This window comes from Malania oleifera, chromosome 7 (assembly GCF_029873635.1).
Source record: "Malania oleifera isolate guangnan ecotype guangnan chromosome 7, ASM2987363v1, whole genome shotgun sequence".
Lineage (NCBI taxonomy): Eukaryota > Viridiplantae > Streptophyta > Magnoliopsida > Santalales > Ximeniaceae > Malania > Malania oleifera.
The window spans coordinates 42,715,219-42,742,941 of NC_080423.1; the positions used below are offsets into that span (position 1 = coordinate 42,715,219).

The window sequence follows — 27,723 nt, forward strand, 5'->3', positions numbered from 1 at the left end:
GAGGAGGGGCGGCAGTCGGCACACTCCTAGGGTTTGAAAGATTGTTTTTAAGCCGATGAAAGGGACATTCACGCGCGCACACAGAATTCACGGCCGCTGGGAGGAAAGCCTCCGCGCACAAACTCTCTCTCTCTTGGCCGCAGCAGCCCACTTCTCTTCCCTCTCACTCTCTCCATTCTCTCACTCCCTCCATTATCTCTTTCAGCCTCTCACGCTCCCTCTCATGAAGCAGACAGCAGCAGCCCTCGCCATCACCGTCTTCCCTCAACTTCACGGCTACCCTCCTCAAGCACAGATTGGCCTTCTCCTCTTCCTCCTTCGCAAAGCTTCTTCCTCTGTTCTTCGTCTATCTTCTTCTTCATGCAAGATCAGCTTCGCTTATTATTTCTTGTGATTAATGGACTCGGCTCCCTATAAGCTCTCAATCAGAAACCACTGACGGCGCAATTAAATATTGATTCAAGGTAATTTTTTTAAAAACAAAATCTTTAAGTTTTTTCGTATATATTGAGCGTCGTTCTTGCGTGCATGTTTAAGTTGATGATTTGCATGTCTGATTATTATGTGGTTTTTTAATTGCTTATGACAAGTTTCCATTCTCCATCTCAGAGGTTATTTCTCACCATCGATCTTTTTGTTTTTTAATGATGAAGATCGTATTGATGTGGAGATCTTAATCTAGCGATTCAGTTTTGGCTCCTGCTTAATTTTTCCTCTGCGTGGTTAACTGTTGAGAAATCTGAGGAGAGGAAAGTAGAAATTGAAAAACCTAATTGAGTTTCTTTACATACATGACCAGTTAGTTGATTGAGAAAACTTTTTATTTGTTTATTTATTTCTTCAGTTAGATTTTCCTTTCGGTTTCTTTTCCATAATTTCTTTTAAAAGAATATGAAAGAATTTGTTCATAAATAAAATAAAATGCATAACAAATTAATGAACAACAAATTTGATTTTACACATAGTTAATCAGTATTAAATTTTTAAAATTTTAATTATTGTACTTAAAAGAATCTTTAATTTTTAGTAATACTTGGTAGAGGAAACTAAAATTACAAATAATAAAACTAAAATTCAACAATAAATAAATTTGATTTGTTTATAACTTTGGAAACTTTTTACTCATTTTGTAAATTATTTGTTCCTATGCAACTTGTTTAGCAAGACTTGTTCCTACGAGTCATTTTACTTAGTACCGATAGTTAATTTTTTACCTAGACATGCATATTTCACGTTTTGGGTGCCTAAAACCCTATTTTTGACTTGTTTTATAGGTCCTATAGTTCAAACTTGGGAACTATTGGTTCTTTTGACATAAGATTGGTTCCCAATGGATCATTTTGCAATAGTGCTCCTAGATTCATCAAGCTTGAGAGGGAGTCAAGAACACGCTCAATGCCTGTACTAGACAAGTCTAAAACTGTCAAACTTTGCATACTTGCAAAAAAGACATTGGACATTTCTGTTAATCTTTTATTATCATTTAGCAGCAAAGTAGAGAGCATAGGGCACTCTGGCGATATGGAAACTACCACCCCTCTACGTAACCAATTATACATTAATGAAGCCCTCTCTAGATTCCTTGGCCAATTTTCGTCATTTGGGAGCTCTTCCAGTTGGGCACCAGCTTTGACCATGAACTTATCCAATCTTGCAATATCAAGGGCCTTGTCTCTTATCACATCATGCATCTTTACACAATTGCGATGGTTACTTACAGAACTTTGTAGTAAGCATGCATTTATAAGTTTATTCAATATAGAGTAGCCCCGATCAAATCCTCTTGTCTAGTATCCATTTTATTTATTAGCCCCTCGCAGATCCAATACCGTATCAATTCTATTCTTGGAATGCCATAATCTTCTGGAAACAAGGCACAATACAAGAGACATTGCTGCATCTTTTCATTCTTCAATCGATCATAACTAAATTTTAAGCGCTTAGAGATAACTAGAGCATGTTGTTTCAATTTGTGTAAAGCATAATTCCACTTATAAATGTCTCACACTTCTGTCAAAGGAAAAACACAAGAAGTGGCTTAAATAGAGCAAGATTCCAAAAAAAGGAGATATTTCTCTCCATCAAAGTTCTTAAAGAATATTGAGAAGAAGACTAAAGAAGTAAACGAAATTTTTAAGCAAGGCGAATTTCCTAATGGGGTTGTTATTGACACATGTTTAGATAAAGGACTTCCATTTTCTGCCACACTATTAATAGGTGAAGCTACAACCAAGAAAAACCTTGAAAAGATTTGGGAAATATTGATGAAAGATGACATTAGAAGGGTGGGAGTTTATGGAATGGGAGGAGTGGGCAAAACAACCATTGTAACGCACATCCACAACCGACTCTTGGAAAATTTGAGTCCCTTTGGTTCTGTTTTTTGGGTCATTGTATCTCAAGAATCAAGTGTTCGCATCTTGCAAAATAAGATTGCATTAAAATTGGGTGTGAAGTTGAAGGGGAAGAAGATGAAATGATAAGGGCTGCTATGTTGTCAAAAGCATTGAATGCTAGAGAGAAATTTGTCATTATTTTAGATGATATTTGGGATTGTTATTCTATAGAGGGTCTGGGAATTCCTATTAATGAATATAGCAAGGAGAAGTTGATCATAACTTCTCGGTTCTCCGTAGTGTGTCCACATAGAGTTGACCCACTTTCAACTAAAGAAGCTTGGAGTCTATTCAAGGAAAAATTGGGGCCTCACACTGTTCTTGTTGTTCCTAAAGTGGAAAGAATTGCCAAATCTGTTGCCAAAGAATGTGCCAGTTTGCCCCTTGCAATCATCACAGTGGCTGGAAGCTTGACAGGAGTGTGTGACATTTATGAGTGGAGTTATGTTTTACACAAATTGAAACAACATGCTCCAGTTATCTCTAAGTGCTTAAAATTTAGTTATGATCGATTGAAGAATGAAAAGATGCAGCAGTGTCTCTTGTATTGTGCCTTGTTTCCAAAAGATCATGACATTCCAATAATAAAATTGATACGGTATTGGATCTGCGAGGGGCTAATAAATAAAATGGATACTAGACATGAGGAGTTTGATCAGGGCCACTCTATATTGAATAAACTTATAAATGCATGCTTACTACAAAGTTCTGTAAGTAACCATCGCAATAGTGTAAAGATGCATGATGTGATAAGAGACAGGGCCCTTGATATTGCAGGATTGGATAAGTTCATGGTCAAAGCTTGTGCCCAATTGGAAGAGTTCCCAAATGACGAAAATTGGCCAAGGAATCTAGAGAGGGCTTCATTAATGTATAATTGGTTACGTAGAGGGGTGGCAGTTTCCATATCGCCAGAGTGCCCTATGCTCTCTACTTTGCTGCTAAATGATAATAAAAGATTAACAGAAATGTCCAATGTCTATTTTGCAGGTATGCAAAGTTTGATAGTTTTAGACTTGTCTAGTACAGGCATTGAGCGTGTTCTTGACTCCCTCTCAAGCTTGATGAATCTAAGAGTACTATTGCTTAAAAATTGCCGAAATTTAAATTATGTTCCTTCTTTGGCACAACTCAAAAAATTAAGGGAACTTGATCTTCAGGGAAGTGAAAATTGTGGAGCTCTGATGGGCATTGAAGAATTAGGTGACCTCAAATTCCTGGACTTGTGTGGTATGTCCATTGAATGGATGTTTCCTCAAACTCAAAGTGGGGTGGGGTGGGGTGGGGGGGTCCTCTCCAGGCTAAGGCAGTTGCAGTGCATTGGAGTTGGAGGTGAACATGTGCAGTTGGATCAACTCTCTGTCTTGAAAAAGTTAGAAAGTATCAAACTATGGGGCCTTGACCCTCTCAAGTTTAACAATTGCATCAAATCTGAGGCTTGGAAGAAGTTGAAGCACTACTTCCTTTGTTCATCAGCGAATGTTCTTCAGCTACCAGAAATATTGTTTGGCAGACATGTATATATAGATTATGATGCTGTTCGTAACAGTCCCCGAAAAGAGGGGAATTATCCCTCATGCTCCCTTCAAATGTCCAGGAGTTGATTTTAAGGGGATGCAGTGATTTCGGCAGCTTGTCTGATTTTTTGTCTTCTTTGAAGAACGCTGAGGATTTAGAGGGATGCAAAATTGAATCCTGCCAAGGATGCATTACTTATGGGCAGAGAATTGTTGCACTACCGCCACCGATTCTAATATTGTTCCTCTATTTTTACCGCGGCTGGAGACCTTGGAGCTTTGTGATTTGCAAAACCTCAAAGCCCTCTTAAAGCTTCAGGAAGGAGCAGTTGGAAGGGGAGGACTAGTACAACCACCTACACCAGTATCAAGTGGAAGCTTTTCCAATCTTAAGCAATTGTCCATTTTGGAATATCCTAACGTAAAGTACATATTTCCTCTTGGGTTTGCATCGAACCACCTCCAAAACCTTAAGATTTTGTTTGTGGAGGATTGCCACAACATTGAGAATATCATTGCTGGGGTGGATGAAGTCGAAGAAGAAGAAGGGTTAGATCAGGAAAGGAGCAAGAATTCCATGTTCATGTTCCCAAAATTAGAAGAATTGTGGTTGGGATATCTGCCCAAGTTGCAGGGCTTAATATGTGGCAGTAGGGGGAGCATGGTCTGTGATTCTTTGCAGGAAATAAGTATATTTGGATGCCCAAATCTGAAGAGTCTCCCTATTTCTATTTCTGTGCATAATAATGATATTGGCATGGTGTCATGTGTTCGTCCTCCTCCTCTTCCAGCTGTTACAAGAATAATTCACTTAGAAAGAAGCCAATTTGATGCTATGGAGTGGGCCCACAAACCCCTTTTCAAATGGGAACCAAGAAGACTCACATTTGGAGAGGTATGTGGATTGTTGTTGTTATTATTATTATTATTATTAAAGGTGATTAGAAAAGAGAATTCTAGTACACAACACTGCATTGAAGATTCATTTTCTTATAAGCCAATATAAGGCATAATTTCTAAAGACAAAGCAAAAGACCTATGTCTTGCATTTTCCAAACAATCTTTTGTTAGTACCTTTTGGCAAAAGGAGTTTATAGGCCACAGACCAAATCAAAATTTTAGTTTCTAGCTGTTAATACTTATAAAAATTTTATTACACAAATTTATTAATATATATATTTTAAAGTTATATTAATATACTAAATTACTAATAGCATGTATTTTACAGTTATTAAATTAATAATTTACAATTTTAAACATATAAATTACGTATTAAATTTATTAAAATATGTTTATATATTTATATAAAATTTTAAATTAATATATTAAATTTTATAGATAAATATTTTATTATACTAATTTATATATTTTAATAACATATAAATAAAAGCAACCAAACTATAATATTATTTAAAACTATTAATAAAATTTACAATTCTTTCAAAATTTTATGTGCATGTCTATAAATTCCAGCTATATAATTTCTTAAACTGCAATGTGTAATATTATAAATAATAATTTATTGAATTACATGTTTAGGAAAATTGAACATTGTTTCCAAATTAAAAAATTGTTATGTAAAAATATCACTTATAAACATACTAAGGTGGGCTTAGTGGAAATCATTAATTTATAAATTTAATTTTCATAATATACTATGAATTAGATTAAAATATATCAATTGTATTACAAGTATTAAGATATAGTTTATAATTCTTGCAATTCAACATTATATTTTAATAATGTATAAATAAGTGACTATACGATAATATATTTAAATTATTAATAAAATTTACAATTCTTACTATTTAATAAAATTCAGTTATATAATTTACTACAATATAAAAATTTATAATCTCATAAATAATAATTTATTAAATTATGTGTTTACATTCTTGCCTGCAGACACGCAACACATATTATATCCATTATGTTTTATTACACAATTTAATAATATATATTTTTAAGTTATATTAATATATTAAATTACTACTAGTATATATATTTTAGTTATTAATGTAATGATTTTAAATTTTATAGATGAATATTTTATTAAATTAATTTTTATTTATAAAAATAAATAAATAAAAACAACTAAACTATAATATGTATAAATTATTTAAAAATTATTAATAAAATTTAAATTTATTTTTACATACAATCAAACAATACTTATGACTTTCAACACTTCTTTATTTCAGCACTTAAATTTAGTGCTTTTTAAGAAAAACATTTCTCCATAAGTGGTTCTAAATGATTATCATGACTACTATCATTGGAACGGATATTGGGAATAATGTTGGAGACACAATCAAGATTCATCTGTCAATCAGCTATCATGCCAAAAGCCTATTCAATGTTTTGAAGTAGTTTCCTAGCATGAAACACTATTGTTGTGATGCTAGTCTACCTCTCTATGAAATAAAGGGGCAAGCAAAATACATGCGCTACAATCTCAATATGATATTTCCATCTTTGATGCAGCTTCAATATCAATTTCATGGATGGTTTGAAGCAGAACGCTATGAGATTTGGAAACGCGACTTGGAACACTACAAAGAAGCGTAAGATGTTGATTCAAAACATGACTCATTACTATGATTGATATAATAGTAGATAATATAGTACATTTCATATTTGAACATTTGTTGTTTTAGTTAGCATACATGATAGAAATTTATTTACCATTTTTTACATATATCACTATTTCATGTATTTCATTTCATATTTTTTTCATGTGACCAATATTCTCCTAAAGGAATAATGTGTTCATAATTACTTGGCTTGATTTATCTTCACAATTTAACAAAATTGTATGATAACTTTGTCACAAGTTGTATTATGTTCATGGAGATGAATTCAATTTCATTAATGAAGGTTATGCCTTATAATCTTATATTTAATTATACATGAATGGTATTAGTTACTGATTTGTTTTTCAATTTCATTACTTATGAATGCCACATCCATGGTATCTTGAACTTGAATGTTTTTCAAAATATATTGGACTGTTTGTTTCCATAGGTCTCATTTAATTATGAAAAAGATTTCCATTTTCTATTTTTAGTTTCAAAGAATTAGAAAAATTTTAGCTTGTATTTTAGTTCACCAAGACTTGTATTAAAATGATAAAAAATAAAGCCTTTGCTTAGTTGTGCAAAATAACTTTTCATCTTTATTTTTAGGTTTCAAAATAATTACAAAAAGGACAACTTTTTTTTTTTTCCCAAAAATTATATAAGGTGGTGTATGGCATCATGGATTTTGAGCTTTGAATTTGAATTTATGTGGATTTAATATAAGTTTAATATAATTTTAGACTATATTTTGTTACAATCTACGTAAATCAAAGCCCAATATCCAAATTCTATGGTTCCAAATACAGAGTAAGAAATAAGAATTTTAGAAAATAATAAAAAAATGTTTTCAAAAATTTTGCATAAATTTATAAAATAAAAAAAATAAGGTGGCTAAAATTAAAATTATATCTGCAAGTAAATTAGTGCTACAATTTTTTTTATTCTCATTTTTTAAATAAACATTGTAAAACTGAAAATTTAGATAAATTTTTTTTTGGAATGCGATGCAAAACTAAGGGAAAATTATTTTCAACAACTAAATGAGTGGTAAGACTTCTAAGACTTTGTCAACATATTTGCAATACTTTTTTTTTTTTTACAAGTCTATAGATGTACTGCTTTCTATGGCAATTTCTACACGATTAGTAAGACTTTTCCACGACATGAAAAAGTTTCAATAAAATAGATAGAAGTTGTGAGTTTAAAAAACTAGCAACTCTTGTTGATACTTTTCTTCTCTAAATCTTGAGTAGAACTTGCAATAGCACTAAACTTTATCTCTTCAAAAATTGATGTGGTCCTTGTAGAGAAGAGTCCTTGAATTCGGTGTTACGGTGTTAAAATAGAATTGTGTATAAGTAATGAAGAAGAATGCAGTGCACTATGAGGGAAGATCTAAAAGATCCTTAGAAGTTCAAGTGCTGAGAGATTGATGAAGGCATGTCAAATGAAGCAAGAGATGACCCTACTGTTTTAGCTGAAGAGTTTATAAATAACATTTGAGTCTTTCTAGTGTAAAGGTTCGAACTTCAAATCATGGGTACCTCTGTCTTACATGTTTTACTACGAGGTAAAATGATGAGCCTATGGTTTTAAGTTTGGTTTGAAGGCTGGAAGTTTTAGATTAAATAATTTGTTGAGTTTTTAAGGTAGTTTCTGGGCTTAATAATGTGTCTGTCATGTGGTTGTCTTATATCTTGGTTCATTTTCCTATGATTCTTAAAGCTCATGTTCTCTGTGTACAAGAAAATAATTGGAGTATTATTCTTCACGCAGGTTATTTTGAATGGCAAGCAAGGGAATAAAATTATGACTGTTGATAATTTGCAAGAAAACATCTTCTGCTGGTTGAGAATAAACAATAAAATTATGACTGTCGATAATTTGCAAAAAAAAATAAAATTGGAGAATGGGGTTTTCAGCAGGAAAATCTGGGCCTCGGTTGGCCAAAGTCTGCATACTGGTCATGCCACACAGGCTGATTTCTTTGTACCAAATCTGGAGGTGCACTAAGCTTAAGGGGTTCCGTAGTTGCTTAAGAGCTGCCATTATGGGATCTATATGCTGGAAAATTTGGGAAAAAAGAAATACTCTGCTTCTGTCGCATGTATATTTGGTATGGCTCCAGAAATTTAAATTTGAATATTTTATTTGGCTTAGTTTTAATTTAATTTAATTTAATTTTTTAAAATTTAAGTCTTATATTAGTGTTGCCATAGTGAAAAATTATAAATTTGTTAATATAGCATATGTTCTAGATGTTATAACAAATCAAACTATCTTTTGTGCATGATAACCAATAATTATAGATTTATCCAAAATCTATTTTTAAGTGGCCTTATAGAGATTGATCAAATCATAAGTTATTCAAAGTTAGAGAGAGCATAGAAGTTTGTCTCTTATAGTTAGCCACATCAATTGACGTGATCAATTTCACAGTTTTCCCTAGTTCTATCTCTTATAGTTGGTGTCATCAAATAGTTTCAATTTTGTATTGTCCAGTGCTATTATGCCACTTAAATTCATCGTGTTTAAAAATAGACATAAGAAATTATTTAGTTTTAGATTAATCTTAAAAAATACTTTGGATATTGAGCACTGTGATAGAATGTAAGTATAAGAATAAAAAAATAAAAAATAAAAATGAAAACAGCTACAGTCAAAACCTTAATACAATTTTTAACATGATAGAATACAAATTTTGCACAAATTATGTGCACTAACTGTGTATAGCATGCAAAAATAATGTTAGTTAAGTATAACTACTCATGAAATAAGTGATGAGATCCTGTATTGAATGCCAACTGCATGACTGATGCAGTATATCGTGAATTGCATGCTGGTAGTGGGTATAGGTTCTCACATGCTTGAACTGAATAGTATCTGCATGTGCAGATTATTATGAATTGCTTGCTTGAATCTATCAGGTTTATTTGCATGGTTTTTATGAGAAAATGTTCAATTTACAAGCGGCATGCTGTCGAAATTTCGTTAGAATTTTTTCAAAATAAAACCACGTGATAAGATGATTATGATGAAATTAATCTTATAATATTTTTAAAAGGAGGAGTGAAAACTAAATGAATATTAAACTTCATCCGTTCATAATCATTGAATATTTAAGAGAGCTGAGCTCCATCCCTAGAGAAGTAGCACAAAGGACTTATATGCATTATGCTTCGCTTTTTAAATATTGAGACTTTTCAAAAAACCCTGGAACATCATATACAACTCTTAAAAGCTCTATGTTTATATGTGGACTGTCCTCAGGTATATAAGCACTATTGAATGCCTTAATATATATATTTGGATGCATTTGTAGTCTATAGGTAGACTATCTTGTTCAATTGATATTTATCTAGTATAGTTGTTGTAAAAGGTTCAGAATGATTGCTTATATTGATTGACATGCGTAATAAAATTAATTTTTGACAAGTATAAGCACTTCATCACATCTAAGCTTGTATTCAAATTGAAAGGGGAGCTCTTGAAATTAAATTTCCATGTTTTTCTGCTCACCAGCATTTTTGGCTTAGATTAGTTCTGAATGCACTATGGCATGTGCTAAAATGTATTGATTTTACTGGAAATCTTAAGTTGGAATATGTTTAGCCACAATCATTTATGTAGCCATATGATCTTGATTTAAATTGTCATATCCTTGAGATCTATATGGTTGTATTTTTTCTAGTCACATTTTGTTATGTGCTTAGATGATTACCAGAAGAATTGGGTTTGCATGATCTTTAAAGTTTCTTTTTTAGTAAGCATCTTCCCCCTGTATTTATCAAAAATCATAAGGGGATATATATTTTTATACATACATATATATATATATACACATATTTTTTTAAAAGCAAGAAATGAACTTATATGAAATATATTTTATCTCTTGCTTATGTGCTTAAATGCTTTCATGACTTGTGCTATTTTTGTTTTAAAATTTTATGTCATGAAATTTAAATTTTTTTAAAGGTGTTGCATAATTGGTTCATTGACTTAAAATGACCAGTTATACTGTCTTGTGTGCATAAATGCCAAATAGAGGGAGAGTGTTTCAAAAAGGGGGAGAGTTCTCTAAGTAAATTGAAAAATATTTCAAAAAGGGGGAGTTTCTTTTTTAAGCTAAGAAATTTTTTAAGGATCAATTTTTTATACTTAGCTTAGCCCTTTTTGTTGATGCCAAAATTGGGAGAGACTTATAAGAAAAATGATAAATTTCTTATATGAGAGACAAATATAGGGGCACATCATTTAGGGTCAAAATCTGAGCTTTAATGTGTTTTAATGCGACAAACTAAATGCATGATTATTTGTAATGTCTTCTCTCTTGATATGCCTGTGCTATATTGTCTATTCTTTAAATTATGCATATTGTTAGGGGGAGCCTTTTCAAGCTTAATCCATTTTGCTCGTGTGTGTTTGTCATCATAAAAAAGAGGGAGATTGTTGACTTTTTGAGTTCGATCCCTATTTTGATGCTGACAAAGCATGTATCTTATGTGTGTACTTAGCTTGTGAACATGTATATAATTCAGAATACACATAAGGGAAAGGAAAAATGGAAGCTCGAAGGACTTAAAGAACATATCATCCGACGTGTTCCATGATGACAGAACAGTAAAGAAGAAAGAAAACATGTTATTTATTTTGTAATTGCATTTAGTTTTTATATATGGTCTGTAATAATGCATGTTCTACATGATGTGATTAAAATGCTCGGGACAAACCATAGATTGACTGTAGGGAAGGCCACACCATTAATGAAAAGCCTTTTCCTAAAACAACAAAAATCATACAAAAAATGTTTAAATCATTTAGGGTAAAAAATACGGCTAAACCTTAAGTTTCCACTAAATCCAGTTGATCAACCTATTCAGTGTTAAATACCTTAGTCGACCGACTACCTCCGTCAACCGACCATTTTATAACATAGAAGCCCCACCCGATTGGCCTCACTTTTAGGCCCATGTTATCATGCCCCGGTCAATAGACCTTTTAGTTCAAAAAGGGCCCCAGTTGACCGGCCGCCTGGGCTAGCAGATCGGCCTTAGGCCTCAGTTGACCGAACCTACAAAGGGTGGAAAATCGCCTAAGGACAGCCGATCGGTCCTGCCCTCGGCCGACCGAACCCATTGAGAAATTCAAATTTGGTGTGAGGTCAACCGATCGACGCTAGTGTCAGTCGACTGAACCTCTCGGGTTTCGGAAATTTTCGGCGCTTAAACGTGTTTAATTTTGTAATTAAACATTTCTAAAATACCAAACGTGTCCCTTAACGGTCAAAATTTTTAGAACTATATATATACCCCCTCTCATAAGCTTGTTTAACAACTTTGATTAGTCAAAATTTTTTCTTAAATTTATTTGGGCTTTTTTGATCAAAGTTCCTCCAAACTCATTTTTTTCTTAAATTTTTTCATTTTGTTGGGGCAAAATTTTTTACACTCTCTTCCACTCATTGTTTAGAAAAATCTTTATAGAAAGAGAGTATTTATTTTGGGCATTTATTTTTGTATCCATGGTATTTACTCTAAAATTTTTTTGAGAGTAAGCTTTTAGTGTTTCCCATATTATTTCTTTGATAAAAATTTATTGGGAAAACTCTTCGTAACCTTTGAATCTTTGCACATATATTGCAAGATTCAAATGCTCATATAGTATTTATTGCAAAAACATTTTTGAGCATAAATCCTAAATTCTCCAAACATTTTCATTGTAAATCTTTGTTGGAGAAAATACTTATTACATTTAGATCTTTGAAGCTCTTATTGCATATTTCACTTGACATCAAAGATCAAACATATTGGTTTTGTGCAAAAATCATCTTAAGAGCAAAACCTAGGTTCTCATGTTATTCTTTGGAAAATATTTTTCTGGAGAAATAATTTGTAGGGTTTAAATCTTTGAAGCTTTTTATCATATATATATATATATATCATATTTAAAGATTGCAAGCCCTCACTCTACTGGGCATAAATCCTATCATACTAGAGTGCATATTTGAGCTTTAAAGTTGTACATATCTGCTTATTTAAGAAGAAAATTCTTTGTACGAAAAATATTATTTTATTTGTACTAGTTTGACTCAGCCTGTAAATTGAGCTAAGGAGACTCTGCCCCTTAAAGGAGCCTCGGATTGGCTCAGATTTGGTTAAGAAAGTTAGGATTTGCACCATCTTGGAAAGTGTGCATAGTTTGTCTTAGCCTGGTAATTGAGCTAAGGTATTTCTGCCTTGTAAGGAGAATTGGTTGTGGCTCAGCCTCTAATTGAGCTGGGGAGTCTCCGCCCCATGAGGAGAGTGTAAGTGGTGTCGCTCCGTCCAGTCAAAGTGAGCACTTAGTGAATCCTTGGGCTACTGGCTCAAGGTGGGGACATAGGCAGGATTGGTCGAAACCCGATAACAAATTTCGTGTTGCGCTTTCTCTTCCTTACATTGTTTAATTTCCGCACATTAAATTTCTATACATATATGTCTGAATATTTATTGTCTTGATTATTTTACACACATGCTTTTAATATTGTTGGATTTTGGGATTGAATAGAAAGACCCTAGGTTGTGTATTACTACTGGCTGTGGTTTAAATTGAACACACCCAACCTAAGAAGATTTTTTAATACCCAATTCACTTCCCATTTTGGGAATACACCATTCACATCAATTGGTATCAGAGCCTCGTTGTGAAAAGCTTAACCGCTTGTGTTAAAGATCGCAATGGCTCTTGCTGGAGTACCCCTATTCGGTGAGGGACAGTCATTTACCAGTCCTCCATTATTTTGTGATGTTAATTACACCACCTGGAAAATAAGAATGAGCATATTTATAAAATCAATGGACTGGAGGGCGTGGCAGATGACTGTTAATGGAATTTGTATGCAAATGAATAAAAATGATACTAGTTTAGTGCATGTGAATTCAAATGCCATGGATATGCTATATCGTGCTTTAGAGTTTAATATTTTTCATGAGATTATGACATGTACTTATGCGAAAGATGTTTGGGAAGAGCTGGATAGGAGGTATGGAAAGACTCAGGAGAAAGAGACCGCCACTCCGGAAGCTCCAAGTTCAAATGATCAGGTAGTGACAAATCATGGGCTATTAGCATTAACAGACAAAGAGGTATATGGTTCTTACTCTACCTCTATTGATGATTTTTGTGTTGTGTACTATCATACATCATGTGTTGAATTATCTGTTGAATTTAGTGATAATAATGCTAATGATGCACGCATCGATTCATATGACTATTATAGTGATAAATCTTGTATTGAATCATGCAATAAGTTTAATGATAAAGGCATGTCCTCTAACAAAGAACTAGAATGTACTTTATTAAAAATGCATAAATTTTTAGTTAGGGCGTCTAAGCATAAAACAATTTTGAAAAATGAGAACAAAAGCATAGCAAAACAATTAGAAGAATTAAAAGTTTATCATGCTATCCTAGAGAAGAAAAAGATTAAGAAGATTTTGAAAATTATTTGCTTGGAAAGAGATATGAAAGATCATTTTAGAATGACACTCAAAGCTAAAATTGAAAAGAATAATCATGATAAATCCTTAGGAGTTAAAGGTAGTAAATCTTTCAAAAAGGATTCATCTTATAAAACTCATAGTCATTTTTACGTCTCGCCAAGCAAAAATAGAAGATATAAGTAAAATCCTTCTCTTGTACACAAAGTTGGCTTATATCATAAAAGAAAAAGGCACTTTCAATTTACTTGCCCATCCAGAAGTGCCAGAGGCTTAGATAAGAAAATGGAATGGATTGTTTGGAAAGCAAACCCCTTAAGACCAAAGGAAGAACGAGCTCCAATAGAAATCACATAATAACTTAATCCCCCCCGTAGTTCTTTGTTTTAGGGGGAGTGATGACTAAAAGGCTTAGGTAATGGTATGTGCTTAAATTTTTAAATCTTAGTATATGCATTCGCCATACACTACTGGCATACTAAGAATCTTAGATAATCATGCCAATACGAAAATCTCAAGTAAAATATCCAATCTGAATTTAATGTATATACATCATATTGATTGATTAAAATATGAAATTATTGGTTACTTGAGTAAAATCCACTTCCAAATGGACAAAGGTAGTTTTCTCTGGTAAATGATTCTCTATGCTTAACCCATGCTTAAGTATGAATATTCCAAATGGGCTTCAAGAATCCTTCTTATTCTATATATCTTTTAATCCTAATCTCATTGATCAAAATTTAGTCATCACCCTAGTCATAAGCACCGATCTTCAAAAAAATAAAAATAAAAAATCCATGTTTATTAAGTGCTTATTAAAAGACATCCCATCATAATCAAAATAGAGACATTCATAAGGGATTTAAGCTTTATTGTTCAAATTAAAATGTCCCCTTTGAGCTTAAAAATATAAATATTCTTTATTTTTTTATTTACCTTCTTCTACCTAAGAACTCTTTACCATTCCACGATCATATCTGGTAAAGTTTCATCCATTCGTTGGCTCGTGTCCTTGCTCTTCTTTGTGAAGAAATTTTGAGGATACCTTCCAATGGTGGAAAATATGAAGTCACCAAAGAGCAAGTGTTCAAATAAGTTCACATTCTTCTAAATGCTCTTTGCACAAGCCTGGACATGATTTCTAGTACGAAAACATTTTGAACAATGTCCTGCTTCTCCTAAATACTCTTTTGAACTTAATAGTAATTTAATTGTTAAGAGTATTTATCCAAATTCACCTCGCAAGCTCTCAAATTTTTAATCAAATCCTTTAGAGCTTCGTCTCCCTAAAATGAAGTTAAATGGTTAAAATGATTGTATTAGGTTTCAATTTAGATGAAGACATAAAGTTTAGAGAAACCTATGCACGAGGAGTTAAATGGAAAGCTATTCTAATTAAAAATTAAATATGTTATATTAATAAATTAATATTTATATTATTTTAAAATTTTTAGTCATTTAATTTCTATTAAATAAAAATTATGTTATTATTTTTCATCAACAATAATTATATTATATATTATTTAATGATTTAAAATATTACTTTGATAATATTTTTATAATTTTACATTCCTTCTTAACTAGTAAAATGACCATCATGCCCATAATTTATTTAAAATTCTAAAAATTTGTCACTACTTATAAACAATAACTATTTATAAATAATAAAAAGTAATCATTGATTACTATACTTGTTTTGCTAAAAAGTTGAGGTAATTTTTTTAATAATAAGTTCTTATTTGTGTGCAAATCAGACTATTTTTTTTTAAAATTTATTTGAAACAGTGACTTAATATTTTACATGAATCGAAGGGGAAAAGAATTCAATCAATTGAATTGCAGAATGTTGAAGTTTTAAAACTTGAATTCTCTCAATTAAATTTCTGGAAATTAAAAATTAAAAAACATGTTAAATGAGCCTAAAAAGTTGAATGGTTATAATAAATGTCGTTTAGAAAAATTATAGATAAAAAATTTGAACTTGTATAAAGAAGGGCTCGTAAACCAATGCATGCCGAGGGGAAGGGTGTGGGATAGAACCGAATATACTACATGTTATGGAGCCGTCCAAAGTTGATTAACTAGTGTAATTATAAGTACTAAATTTAGTGAAAAATTATACATCTATTTGCCCAAGGATTTTGCTTGTAAAAAAAAATAAAGAAAATAAAAAATTATTTTTTTGTTATGCTTTTTAGATTGAAAACTGTTAAGAATAAAAATGTATTGCTGATAATATGTAAAATTAATTTTTTTTCTCATTACTTGCTTCTTTTTTGTTATCACTTTTCATGACAATTAAGCATGAAAAAGTGAATTATTTTGATTTTTTGAATATTCTTTGTTTTCTAAATGAGGTCTAGGAAAAGTTTTTCCTATTTAATAAATTAGAAAAATTACTTGTAAGGGATAATTTTTCCTCGTAATATTTGAAATTCTTTAATTTCAATATGTTGTATCACTGCTTGGACTCATTAGAGTAATGTATGACCTATACATTAGAAGTCATACCAAATCATTCCTAATTTGGATTGACAAGTCTAAATAAAAATGTGGCACATCCTAATTGATGAATGCTAAATGTATTGTAAAGAAAAACATCACTTACAACTAGGGGTGTACAAAAATTACTTAAAAACCAAAAAGTGGCAGAAAGCTAGGCTAAAATAAAATTCAGTTTGATTTTTCAGTTTTCGATTTTGGTTACAATTCTTGTAAATTACAAATTTTGACTTGAATTTTATCTTTTAACTCAAAATCAATCTGAAGAGCTATAAATCGAATGTATATATATATGTGTGTGTGTGTGTGTGAATTTTGATATATAACATGTTAGTACCCTTGACTGTATATTTTATCAACATATTTCTTTCATCAAACATAACATTTTATTTAAAAATTTGTTTTTCATAATATAATTGTTCTCGAGGGGAACGATGGGATTTTGTAAAGGTGGGGAGGCTACCCCAGCTCGCTAGTTTTGGATGTGAGATTAGAAATTAAGTTGTTCAGCTCTCAGGCTCTCAACTGAATGCATTGCTCTCCTCTTTTGTTCCACATCGAAAATGCAAGAAATCTTTTTTGCTCTCAGTTGCAGATAAATAAGCATGTGTCAAGGTGACATGTGCCAAGGTCTTAAAGTCTTGTAATGTTTACACATGATTTTGGTATATTTTAGCTTGGAGGGAAGGTTAATCTAGATGCGATTGGGTGTATGCCTTTCTTGGTCTTCATTCCACAGATGATCATATAGGAATGCGATTATGTGGTACTCTCAACCTAGAGGTTTGGGTGTATGCCTTTCTTGGTCGTCAGTTATACAGTTGAGCGGTATAATCCAAGACCACTGTTGTGATATGGGGATGAAAGTTACTTTCAATGTTGGTAAATGTAAGCTATTTCCTTTACGGTTCGAATCTGGGTTCTGTAGTCTTGACCTTGGTTCAAGGGCTATCGAGCCATAAGACTTGACTAGTAGTTTAAACATATGAGTGTTTCTTTGGATAAGGATGAGTATGGTTGGGCTGGACTTGGTGTAATCTTGTTGACGCCTGGGCATGGCTCCTTGGCACTTTGAGAGGATCGTGGCAAAGGTGATTCCTATTGGCCATTATGTTCATGATACATTAACCCCACTGGAGTCTTTGTTCCCTCTCTTCCCTTGGGCTTGCAAATTATTTTTTGTTACCTAGACGTTGTGTTTGAAAACATAAATTTTGGACATTAGATTTTGATTTAGGTAAATTTGAACAAATTTTAATGTAATTTTATATTACATTTTATCTAAATATAATAAAAATCCAAATCCAAGGTCTCTCTATATACATGAAAAGTGTAATTCATTGCGCAATCCTAACAGTACTATTGCTTATACTATATATGTTGCGGAGTAAACAAAGTTAGCACTCAATCTTCGTAAGTCTTTTTCTTATGGAAGAGAGAAGCATGGGAATTGAGTTTGTTAATGGTTAGAGATGTGAACATTCAGAAGTTATATTGAGAAATTGCCTTTTATTGTGTTTGTGTTTTTTAGATGTGAGACATATATAAGTAGATTTTGCATTTATTTGTGGTGGTATTTATTTGTTACATGTCATTTCTAAAAGCAAGCACATACACAACATATAACATAAAGATAGATTTTCTTAATAACTTCCCGTATACATACATGAAAAATAAGTACAATACTGGCCACAACCCACAGCCTTTGATGATTACCTACTACTGCATTATATATATATATACACATGGTTTTGAAATAATTATTGTAGTAATTTTTATATGTATGATGGGTCTATAGTTTACTTTTCTTGACAAAAATTAATTTTTTTTCCTTAGGGTCCGTCAAATTACAGAATATTAGTGTGGAAAAGAAGCATCACACATGGTCTATTCAGATTTTAGACAAGCTGCTTGATTGCGCTTTAAAATGGGAGCACAGCGGACATTATTCCAGTAAGAAAAATGGAGATTGGTGCCAATATAACCTTTTTTCAATCTTGTGATTAGTTTGATTTTTCAAATAACATGTTGCTTATGAGCACAAAATAATTTACATTTTTAAATTTAGATGAAAATTCATATTATAAATTTGTATTTACTTTCCTCCAAATTTATATAAATTTAGATTCAGACCTTAAAATTAATGCTCCCCAATACTACTTTAATGAACTTAGATAAGTTATAAAATTCTACGATATTTGAAAAAAAAATTTAGTGGTTTATTTTTTGGTCTCTGCTAGAAAGGGCTTGGTTTGACTTTTAAGATTTTCAAATGCCCCTATAACTACAGATAAATATTCTAAAAATATCCCTATGATCGACTATTACAAATATTTTAAAGATGTCCATAACTACCTATAACTACTCTAAAATAATGTTTTTCTTTAAATTAATTGTCTTTTATTAATTTCATATATTCATATACAAATATATTATTTTATTCTTTAAAAAAATATTTAATAATTTATTCTATTATTTTGTATTTATCAGTAACAAGCAATTGTCACTCCAAGGCTGCAAACGGCTAGTGATTATAAAGTTTTTTTTTCCAAATCCAATAGCTTGTAATTACAAGAGATCTTATTAAGGATAATTAGAAATCATTACTTGGTCACAATTATGCGCTCTTATGACAGCATTGGAATTAAACTTTTTTTTGATGTTGTACTTACTAAGTTAAGTTGGAAGTGGGTAGAGTGAAATGTGATATCAGTAACTAAATAGTTAGGTCCCGATTCTTTTGTTACTTGCAGTATGGTTCGGGTGTCAATTGAAGTCTTTGGAGGACGAGATGGGCATGGTCCCTAGTCAGCCCAAGACGGAATCAGCATTTTTGGATGCAGCAAAGAAGGGAACAGTAGAAATTGTGGAGAAAGTTTTTGAAAGATGTCCCATGGCAATCCACGATGTAAATGCAGAGAAGAGGAATGCAGTGCACCTGGCAGTGGAACACAGACAACCTCGCATGTACCACACCTTGCTCAAGATACCCACCTCCATCAAAGACCAAATATTTAGTAAGGTGGATTGTGAGGGTAACAGCGCTTTGCATCTTGCGGCGATGCTCCGCGATTATCGACCTTGGAACATTCCCAATGCTGCCTTACTGATGCAATGGGAAATGGAATGGTTCCAGGTAAGTACGTGAATTAATTAATTTATGTGTTAGAATTTACTAATTCATTCATTAATTACTGGCATATACGTGATTATTGATCGACTGACATTACCAAAAATAAAATCACAGTCCTTTGATTCGCAGCAATTTCCTTGCTATATGCTATATGCCTGTGTATGTTTTTATGCTTCTTATTTTTACATAAGTGGATGTAGAATTTGAAGTTTGTTAGGATCGAACGGGCGGATAATACTCAGTGCTCAATGAAACACAATACAAAATAGATCGCCAATCATTTATGTGGTTCGGCAATATTTTCCATTTACACGCATAGGTGAATGTAATCCACTAATAGGAGAGTGAAAAACGCAAGAGTGAATATATTTGGAGCACTCAAAATATTGTCTACTCAAAAGCCCCAATACACCCTGCCACTCACTAATAGCACTCAACCTATGCTAACTCTCAAACTTATGAGACTGCCTTTCTCAAAATAAAGCTCACACTATCAGGTGATTGATTGTTGACGAAGCTGCGCAACAGCAAAGACCTCTTTTCTACTAAACTCTAAACAAACATGTGAACTACCCCTCAAATATCTGAATATCCATTTTACAACTCGCTAATGCTTCTTAACAGGATTAGCCATGTATCTACTCACCATGCTTACTGCATGCGCGATATCAGGATGAATACACACCGTAGCATGCATAAGGCTACCAACTGCACTTGAGCATGGAAAACGTGACATGTACACCATTCTTCATCTGTCTGCAGACAGTTTGCAGCTGAAAATCTAAAATAAGCAGCAAGGGGAGTACTGGCCGGTTTGGCATTTTCCATGCCAAATTGTACCAAAATCTTCTTAATATATTTTTCTCGAGTCAGGTACTGCCTCTTTTCCCGTCTTTGTGAATTTCCATCCTGAGAATTTTTTTTTTTTTTGCTACTCCCAAATCCTCCATCTCAAACTCGCGTTGAGATTTCAACCTGTTTATCTAGGATGTCTTTATAGGTAATCAACATGTCATGAACATACAGCTATAGATAAATGTAGGAGCCATCGGCAAGTCTCTAGTAGTAAACACACTGATTATGCTTGCTTCTGGAGTAACCTTTATCTACTATAAAAGAGTCAAACCTCTTGTACCACTAACAAGGTGACTACTTAGAACCATACAAATATTTCTTAAGTAGACAAACAAAATCTTCCTTGCCTTCAACAAAGAACCCCTCTGGTTGCTGCATATAGATCTTCTCATCCAAATTCCCATGTAAGAAAATTGTCTTGACGTCTAGTTGCTTCAACTCCATGCCATGCAGAGTGTCACGGTCCGCCTTTTTCACACCGTTGTGAAGGGCCGTGCGGCGCTAGCTAAAGCACTCTTGCTTAACTAGCCAGCCTTTTGTTTACTAACATTCATCCACGGAACACTTTCATTAACATTCAATCAGATAGCAGCGGAAATTATAATCAATTCATGAAAGCCGTGGCAACCAAGCAGTAAATATTGAAGCAAACGTAATTCATTAATAAATCCTCCGTTGACATGTTGTACTTAGCGAGGGAGGCAAGTAGGCTAAGCACGTTGACAATTGCTAGTGAGTTTTACAATGATTGATGAACACTCACCCTCCCCTAAAGAGCTTTCTAGGCCATTCTCACTCTAGCACTAGGAAACATCAAAGTGACCGAGGAGTCATACTGCCTTATTTGGCTTACAATGAAAGAAATACTAGAAAATAACCCTACACTAGTATTTACATGATGGAAACCCATCCCAAACACACGAGATAAGCGGTCATAGGCAAGCATAATGCCCTGAACAAGCTTAGCCCGTGACATTCTCCCCCACTTATGCGGTCGACGTCCTCGTAGACTTTTGGCGGTAGGTACACTTCAAATTTGTCCACGAACAGTTGAATATCTTCCGCAGAAATCCAGCTGATTTCTTTGTCATCAAGGCGCTTCCACTTCACTAGGAACTTCTGCCGCTTCTTCCTTGAGGATATGAACTTTCTGCCTGCATGGATCTCTTCAACATCATGTCTGTCAGGTGGTACTGTCTTCAACTCTGCGCTGTTTGACTGACTTCTGCTCAGGTCATTGGTGTTGGCGTTGAATGGCTTGAGGCAATTGACATGAAATTGCGGTTTTCTCTGTTGATCTGCCCACTTCTTCATCTGCTTAGAAGCTTTCTCCAGATAGACTTGGGCAAAGTCTGCATTCTGTCTCCCTCCACTGGTGAAGATGTATGCCTTAGGACTCTTTCGTCTGTACGGCTCGCCCACTGTGTGAGGTAACAGCGGCAGCTGGTCTATAACAAGCTCAAAAGGGCTCTTTTTGGTTGTTGAGCGCCTTTGGGCGTTGCCACAGAATGGAGCCACATCAAGTAGTTGCACGCCATTCTTCCGGTTGTCATTGACATAATGGCGCAAGTACTCATCTAGTAGCTCTCTGAATCTCTTCATCTGTTCGTCTGTCTGTCGATGATAACTCGAAGAGATGTCAAGGTGTGACCTGAATATCCTGAAAAACTCTGTTAAGAAGTTGTCAGTGAACATTAAATCTTGGTCACAAATAATAACTTGGGGAAAACCCCAAAGTTTCACAATAGTCACAAGGAACAATTGTGTCGTCCCCTCTACCGAACAGTACTTTGGTGCGGCCATGAAAGTACCATACTTCTTCCGCTCCCCCTTGTCTTGTTGGCAAGTGAGACAAGTTTTGGTATAATTAACCACATCATCCTGCGTGTGCGGCCAATAATACCTTCCCAGTAGTCCTGTCATTGGAGTCATTCTCCGCGAATACCCCTTAACGAACTTCCTGCAGTAACCAGTAAGGCCAAGAAAGGAACGCAACTCCTTCACTGTCGTGGGGATCTTCCGTTCTTGAATCCTCCTTACCTTCTCCATACCCCTCCGGATACGACCTTGTTCAACGACTTGACCAAGGAATTTGTTGCTCCACCGAGCGAAAGAGAAATTCTCCTTCTTCAAATTCAGACTGTTTCCCTTCAGCCTGTCGAACACCTTCCGTAGATGCTCTTCATGTTTCCTCTGAAACGACACCGATGCTCCCAACGGTGTTTTGGAAGGGCGAACGCATCCCGCTTCCACTTCATCAAGCTGTTTCCCCAACTCTACTATCTCTCGAGGCGCAATCCAACATGGCCTTTTAGCAGGTGGTTTCACTCCTGATAACAACTTGATCTCTTGCTCCACAGTCCGTCGTGAAGGCAAATTTTGAGGCAGCTTATCTGGCAACACCTCCTTATCCTCATCCAACACCGCTTGGATGGGCGTAGGCTCCAGCTCTTGGCCTACTTCTTTGTCTACCACCACCGTGGCTAGACGTGTCTGCTCACCCTTACCCAATCCTTCATTGAGTTGAATGGCTGAAAGGGACTTTCCTTCGTCTCCTTTCGTTGCAACGACTTGCACCATGCACGAGTGATCTCCCATCAGACACAGGGAACCAGCCGAAGGCATCAGCACTGCCCTCGTCCCCATTAGGAACTCCATTCCTAGAATAACTGGATAGTCATCCAATGGCACCGCTGTGAAATTCGCATGACCTTCCCACTGTCCAAGCTTTATAACCACTTGCTTGGCTACTCCCAGAGTAGGCTGGGCTACAGAGTTAACTGCTTTCACGCGTCCTGTATCCTTCTCTAAGGATAAGTTGAGTCTTCCTGCTTCCAACTGCGAAACAAAATTATGAGTAGCCCCCGTATCCACCATAGCGCGAGTACTCTTCCCATTTATCCTCAAGTCCACAAACATTAACCCTTTTGCTCGTGTAACTTTCGGTATTTTGGCCTGCTTTTCCAATGCGTTCACTAACCGCACTGAACCCACCCTCGGGGCTTCATCCTCTTCCCCATCGTCTTCCACTGCCTGTTCTACAATGGAAGCCTGTAAGGCATTAAGTGATGCTTTGTGAGGGCACTCAAAAACTCTATGAGGACCTCGACACAAGAAACACTCAATTTTACTCTTCCCCTTTCCATTGGGTGTGTTGAACCCTCGAGACGACGAAGCTTCCTGTGAGGTTGATGAATTAGGGTCGGCTCCCCCACTCTTGGGTTTGCCATTCTTGAAAGACTTTCCACCGTTTCCCTCTCCGCCAAACCGTTTGGACGAAGTGGTCTCATCACCAGCGTAGTCTGTCAAGCGTTCTGCAGCCGCTTGTGCAGTTGACAAGTCTTGAACCCTTTGTCTATGAAGTTCAGTTCTTGCCCACGGTTTCATCCCCTCTAGAAAATAGAACAACTTGTCCTTCTCCGACATATCCCGAATATCCAACATTAAAGCAGAAAATTGTTTCACATAGTCACTGATTGAACCCGTATGCTTGAGATCTCTCAGTTTTCTCCTTGCATTATACTCAACGTTCTCAGGAAAGAATTGGGCCTTGAGCTCTCTCCTCAAGTCTGCCCAACTATCAATCACACAGTTTCCATTTTCAATTTCTCTGTACTTGGTACGCCACCACAGTTTGGCATCACCAACCAAGTACATTGTTGCAGTATCCACCTTTGCCTGTTCTGAGGCCATCCTCACAACACGAAAGTACTGCTCCACATCAAACAAGAAGTTCTCTAACTCCTTGGCATCTCGGGCACCCCCATACGTCCTGGGTTCTGGCACCTTGGTCTTGCTAACTCCCGGAGTGTTGGAGTTCCCCATAGCAAGAACCATCACATTTACCCTTGCATCCAGATCTGCCATCCGGGCTTGCAAAGTTTCCACAGTGTGGCGAAAGTCCTCTGACATGTCGCCTATCAAACCTGCTTGATGTTTTTGTGATCCCCTCACTTCATCAACAAGTTCTCTCATCTGGGCCACCTCCGCGGCCATAGTGTTGGTTGACTCTTCAACCTGTGCTTCCAGCACGCTGATCCTCTCAGCATTGTTTGGTGCCATGGTCACTTACCAAAGCTTTCCAAACCCAACAACGAAGGCAATCGAATTCACGTAGCAACTCAACCTTGGGCTCTCACCAAGTGTCACCGACTTGGGCTCTGATACCAAATGTCACGGTCCGCCTTTTTCACACCGTTGTGAAGGGCCGTGCGGCGCTAGCTAAAGCACTCTTGCTTAACTAGCCAGCCTTTTGTTTACTAACATTCATCCACGGAACACTTTCATTAACATTCAATCAGATAGCAGCGGAAATTATAATCAATTCATGAAAGCCGTGGCAACCAAGCAGTAAATATTGAAGCAAACGTAATTCATTAATAAATCCTCCGTTGACATGTTGTACTTAGCGAGGGAGGCAAGTAGGCTAAGCACGTTGACAATTGCTAGTGAGTTTTACAATGATTGATGAACACTCACCCTCCCCTAAAGAGCTTTCTAGGCCATTCTCACTCTAGCACTAGGAAACATCAAAGTGACCGAGGAGTCATACTGCCTTATTTGGCTTACAATGAAAGAAATACTAGAAAATAACCCTACACTAGTATTTACATGATGGAAACCCATCCCAAACACACGAGATAAGCGGTCATAGGCAAGCATAATGCCCTGAACAAGCTTAGCCCGTGACACAGAGCAATGAGTGAATGAAAAACTCTGATAGAACTATGCTTCACAATTGGAGAAAATACATCATGAAGTCAGTACCTGCAACTTAACTATAGCCCTTAGCTACCAACCAAGCCTTGTATTTGACATCTTCTGCTCTTGGAGTGCTTTCGTTCTTCTTCAAGACCCATTTACAACCAACAAGCTTCTTACCCTTGGGAGGTTTCACTAGCTCCCAAGTTTGATTCTTCTTCAAGGATTCAATCTCCACACACATAGCAATAGTACACTTTTTTGAATCGGGACTAGAAATGGTTTCCACATAGGAAGTGGGCTCATCAGCTTAGCATAACCAATAATGTCAAGATTAGAAATCTGCACAACATTATTAATTGTACCTTGCTGGCTTTCTGGTGGTCCTTTTTTGTTTTTGCCTTGCAATACTATTTTTGTCCTGTTTTTCTGCTACTGCTTCAGCAACTGTCTGATCTGAAGTAGGCTTAGTTGTTATGGTGTCCTACCTTGACTGTGGATCAACATTCTCTAATTCCACCTTAATTGTTTTATCCTTCTTTGAAATAGATTCTGGCACAGATGCCTTTGAACTTTTAGCAGACTCATCAAAGGTAACGTCTCTACTAATAATAAACTTAGGTGACTTGGGATTGATGCACCAAAATCTATGTCCCTTCACTCTAGATGCATAAACAAGAAAAATACACTTTTTGGCTCTTAGATTTGACTTTCCATCTTTAACATGAACATGTGTAGGACATCCAAATACTCTTAAATTTGGATAGTCGGGAGAAGTACCAGACCATAACTCAACTGATGTTGTAAAATTCACAGGAGTACCAGACCATACCTCATCTTTACTAAATCTCATGACTCCACCTTCAACGGAGTCCTATACCCATTTTTTTATTAAGAGTATCCAAAGAGATCAAATTCTTACCCATCTCATGAACATACTTGACATCAGAAATAATTCTCACCACTCCATCATATATCTTGATTCGCACTGACCCAACTCCTTCAATCTTGCATTGCACATCATTGCCCATCAAAATAGCCTGATTGCTCATAGGCTCAAAAGAGGAGACCCATTTTCTATGGATACAAATGTTAATTTGAAGGGGAATTATATAAAACCAAACAATTAAAGATAAATATATGAATTTCAAACAGTATGAGTGTTAGGAAATCATTGGAAGTATTAGTTGTTTAGTCTACGACTCAATAGTTGTGATTATTCAAAGGGTATGGTTGGCAACTCAAAAGAAATGTGTTGATTTGAAAAGTTAATGACTATACTTTTCTAAAGAAGCTCGGTGTGAAAAGAAGTCTAAAAGTTTTAATATTATATATTGTTTGATCGTATAGTAAAAGAGATTTGAAATAATTTTTCTTGCAATTACAAATTCATTGACGTATATCACTTTAATCAAATTAATATGCACTGTTTCCAAAGCCACAAATTAATTAAATTTTTGAAAAGTTGTCACCCAAAAAACCTACAATCGATCTAACACAGGTGCATGTATAGTACAGTTTGTGGAAAACAGCATGCCAGAAAATTTCTTTGCTTCGTGCAACATTCTGGCGCAGACCCCAAAGCAAATATTCAGACACACAAGGAGCTAGTAAAAGAAGCTAATGAATGGATAAACAGCAACTGCCACGTAAACTCTGTCGTTGCAGCACTCGTTGCGACAGTTGCTTTTGCAACAATACCAGGAGGGTTCAAGCAAGACACTGGCGCCGCAGTAGCTCATGAGTACCGCCCTGCATTCATCATCTCCGTTGTCTCACCCGTTATTGCTCTGGGCTTTTCACAGATCTCCCTGGTGTTCTTACTCACCATGTTCACTCGCCCGCCACTGAGAAGTGGTTTTGAAGGGGTGGCACCAACACGACTACTTCTGGGTATGGCTGCACTTTTGTTTTCCCGTCCTGCCATTCTACTCACTTTCTGTGCTGGCCACTTCTTTGTGGTTAAGACACCAGCTCCAACATGATATCTTCCCCAATATATGCTCTATTGCTAGCATATGCAGGGGTTTGTCTGCCAGTTAAATGTGTTGCACTCCACTACTCCTACTACTACCTTAACATTGCAGGAGTCTACTCTGCCAAGCGGGTGCCACGATGTCATTATGGTTGTTCAGTCATTTAAATCATTCGAATTGGTTGTTTTTGGTTTCTCAAACTTCTTGAGCTTGTAATTTCTGTTTGGTTTCATGGTTTTAGTATATCCTTTTTCCTTCTTCAAAAAATTATTTAGACTAGGTTTGGATTTGGGAGGAGACCAGCATTTATAACCTGAACCCAATTTGTTTAGTAAATGGATTAGGTGAGTTTTGGTTGGATATCCATTGGGCGACTCATATACATTTTTATTTATTTATTTTTTTTTTTTGAGCTCTTTGGCCTTTGGACTATCCACTTTTAGGCTTTTTTTTTGAAGTGCTGTTTTTTTTTTTTTATTTTTTATTTTTTAATTTTAAAAAATTAATTCAATATTGATGAATATAAAAAACAACAAAATTAAAATAAATAAATTATATTTATTGTGTCTGCTAAATTTCATTG

At 34.9% G+C, this 27,723-nt stretch overlaps 1 protein-coding gene across 16 annotated transcripts; it reads left to right on the forward strand.

The window, feature by feature from the left end:
- On the forward strand, positions 1–27,506 carry LOC131160612 (uncharacterized). Of its 16 annotated transcripts, none has more exons than XR_009138100.1 (8): positions 19–464; positions 1,275–4,808; positions 6,398–6,477; positions 8,269–8,608; positions 13,464–13,616; positions 18,312–18,428; positions 19,229–19,611; positions 26,683–27,506. XR_009138100.1 is itself a non-coding variant. In XM_058116447.1 (7 exons), exons 4-7 carry the CDS (start codon positions 8,554–8,556, stop codon positions 26,786–26,788), a joined length of 666 nt encoding a protein of 221 aa, XP_057972430.1. In that variant the 5' UTR covers positions 19–464; positions 3,557–4,808; positions 6,398–6,477; positions 8,269–8,553; the 3' UTR covers positions 26,789–27,506. The 16 variants fall into 16 exon arrangements, 2 of the variants coding, with proteins under 2 accessions (XP_057972430.1, XP_057972431.1); XR_009138094.1 differs by having other exon boundaries at positions 13,489–13,616; XR_009138096.1 differs by having other exon boundaries at positions 13,489–13,574.
- The last annotated feature ends 217 nt before the right edge of the window (positions 27,507–27,723 follow it).

What these genes read in the sequence shown, in the direction of transcription:
- LOC131160612 (XM_058116447.1), top strand. Translation starts at nt 8,554, where the DNA reads ATGCTGGAAAATTTGGGAAAAAAGAAATACTCTGCTTCTGTCGCATGT. An exon ending in TTCTGTCGCATGTATATTTG is followed by an intron (nt 8,609 to 18,311) that starts GTATGGCTCCAG and finishes TTTTTTCCTTAG; the next exon opens with GGTCCGTCAAATTACAGAAT. An exon ending in GGGAAATGGAATGGTTCCAG is followed by an intron (nt 19,612 to 26,677) that starts GTAAGTACGTGA and finishes GTGCATGTATAG; the next exon opens with TACAGTTTGTGGAAAACAGC.